The 2,167-nt window shown below is 50.9% G+C and overlaps 1 protein-coding gene across 1 annotated transcript; it reads left to right on the forward strand.

Annotated features, from left to right (window-relative positions):
• Positions 1 to 240: 240 nt before the first annotated feature.
• On the forward strand, positions 241 to 2,006 carry ETH_00036365 (uncharacterized protein; the record flags this gene model as incomplete). Its single annotated transcript, XM_013380161.1, has 3 exons — positions 241 to 565; positions 1,460 to 1,578; positions 1,788 to 2,006. The coding sequence occupies 3 exons, from the start codon at positions 241 to 243 to the stop codon at positions 2,004 to 2,006; spliced, it is 663 nt and encodes a 220-aa protein (XP_013235615.1).
• Positions 2,007 to 2,167: the final 161 nt, after the last annotated feature.

Below are 2,167 nucleotides of genomic sequence, written 5' to 3' on the forward strand. Positions count from 1 at the left end.
GGTGGCGGCGCGGTTGTTGTTGCTGCTGCTGCCGTTGGAGCCCTCTGCGTGTTGCTGCTTGCGACGCTGCGACGACCGCTGCTGTTGCTGCGAGTGGAGCTCTCCTCCTTGCTGCTGCTGCTGCTGCTGCTGCTGCTGCTGCTGCTGTTTGCTGCAGGCCCTCATCTGGGCAAAGACGAGATCATCGTGGCGGGCGCGTATTTAGGGGAAGTGCGTTACGACACGATCCAGGCGAAGGCGATGGAGCGGGAGTGCAGCAGCGGCAGGAGCAGCAGCAGCAACAGCAGCAGCAGCAGCAGCAGCAGCAGCGTGTGGGAGCCCCGCGTGTGCCTCTCGCCGCTGAAGCGCATGCAAATGGACTACGGGATGAGCTGCGGCTGGGATGCTGGCAGCAAAAACTTTGTGCTGCCGAAGGCGCAGCGGCGAATTGTTTTCCACAAACTTGCCAGCAGCAACAAAGAAAAAGAAAAAGAAAAAGAAAAAGAAAGGCAAAAACAAAAAGCCAGCAGCAGACACAAAAGACTCCACGCCAGCGACGACGCCCACAAACCCATTCCCACCGAAGGTCAGTCTCCAGCAGCAGCAGCAGCAGCAGCAGCAGCAACAATGCTAGCAGCAGCAGGGTAGCAGCAGCAGGAGGAGCTGTAGCGGCAGCAACAGCAGTATCAGGAGTAGTAAGAGCAGTATAAGCAGCAGCAGCAGCAGTAGTAGTAGCAGTAGCAGCAGCAGCAGCAGCAGTAGCAGCAGCAGTAGCAAAGTGCTGCTGCATTGTCCCACTCCTTCTGCATTACTGGTTCTTTGTTTGTTTGCTGCTGCTCATGTGTCTGCTGCTGTTTTGTTTATTTTACTTTTAATTTTCTAATTACTTTTAATTTTAGCTTTCATTTTATTTTTATTTTTATTTTTATTTTTGATTTTAATTTTAATTTCTTTGGAGCTGTTTGGAGTCTAAAGTTGCTTTGCTGCTGCATTAACTCTTTCTTTGCGAAGTATATATTCGTTCAATATTTAATTTAATTTATTTAATTTATTTAATTTAATTTAATTTAATTTAATTTAATTTAATTTAATTTAAATTATTTTTGATTAATATAAATATTTGAGTTTGTCCCGCGGCTTTGAATGACTGGGCTGGGGTGTACGTACACCTGCGTTCTGTTGCTGCTTGAATTTGGTTTTTGCTGTTCTCTTTTTTTGATTTAATTTTCTTTGAATAAACAATTTGTTTGCCACTTTGTTCTTATTATTCCATATCTCTCCCCTGCTGTTGCTGCTGCCGCCTTTGCTGCTGCTGCTTCTGCTCTTGCTGCTGCTGCCACTTCTGCTCTTGCTGCTGCTGCCACTTCTGCTCTTGCTGCTGCTGCTGCTTCTGCTCCTGCTACTCCTCCTGCTGCTGCTACCCCTGCTGCTACCCCTGCTGCCACCCCTGCTGCTGCTGCTGCTGCTGCTGCTGCTGCAGAGCTGGGTTTGCAGGCGGACGGCAGCATAGTGCTGCCGGGGCGGGAGTGGATGTGCATCGACGCTGGACACTTTTTTAATATAACTTCTTTGATGAATGACTCGAGGTCCATTCTGGAAGTCCGCAGACTCGCAGACACCTTCATCTTCCACGAGGCACGCAAACCCTAAACCCTAAACCCTAAACCCTAAACCCTAGAAAGGAGTCTTCTGCAGAACGACCCTGGCGCACCACTGTGGCGTCGGCGCCCCGCCGTGGCGTCTTGCGCCGCGGGGTTACGTCGCGGGTCTAGGCCTAGGGTTTAGGGTTTAGGGTTTAGGGTTTGCAGGTGCACTACGAGGGCTTCCCGTACTTGGTGCTATTCAAAAAGCTCGGCGAAGTGCTGCAGCACATGCAAGAGGCTTTAGTGAACTGCGGCCCTTTATTTCGTTTGGGCCATTTGCAGCCGCTGTGCGAAGCAGCACTGTACGAAGAGGCGGACGCGCAGCCCGCCCGCGGCACCAAGGCCAGTCGATCCGCCCCGAAACTCCCGCGTTTTCCGTGCTAACACTCCCCCCTGCAATTATTTGCATTTTTTAATGTATTTAGGGGAAAAAAGGGGAAAAAATCTTCTTTTTTGACCCCAAATCGCCCAGTTCCACTTCTCCAATCCCGTGCCGGCGTTCGCCGGGTGTACGTACACCCGGTGACGCCCGCAGCGCTTCCGCA

Source organism: Eimeria tenella, genomic scaffold, assembly GCF_000499545.2.
Source record: "Eimeria tenella Houghton genomic scaffold, Eth_scaff4528, whole genome shotgun sequence".
NCBI lineage: Eukaryota > Apicomplexa > Conoidasida > Eucoccidiorida > Eimeriidae > Eimeria > Eimeria tenella.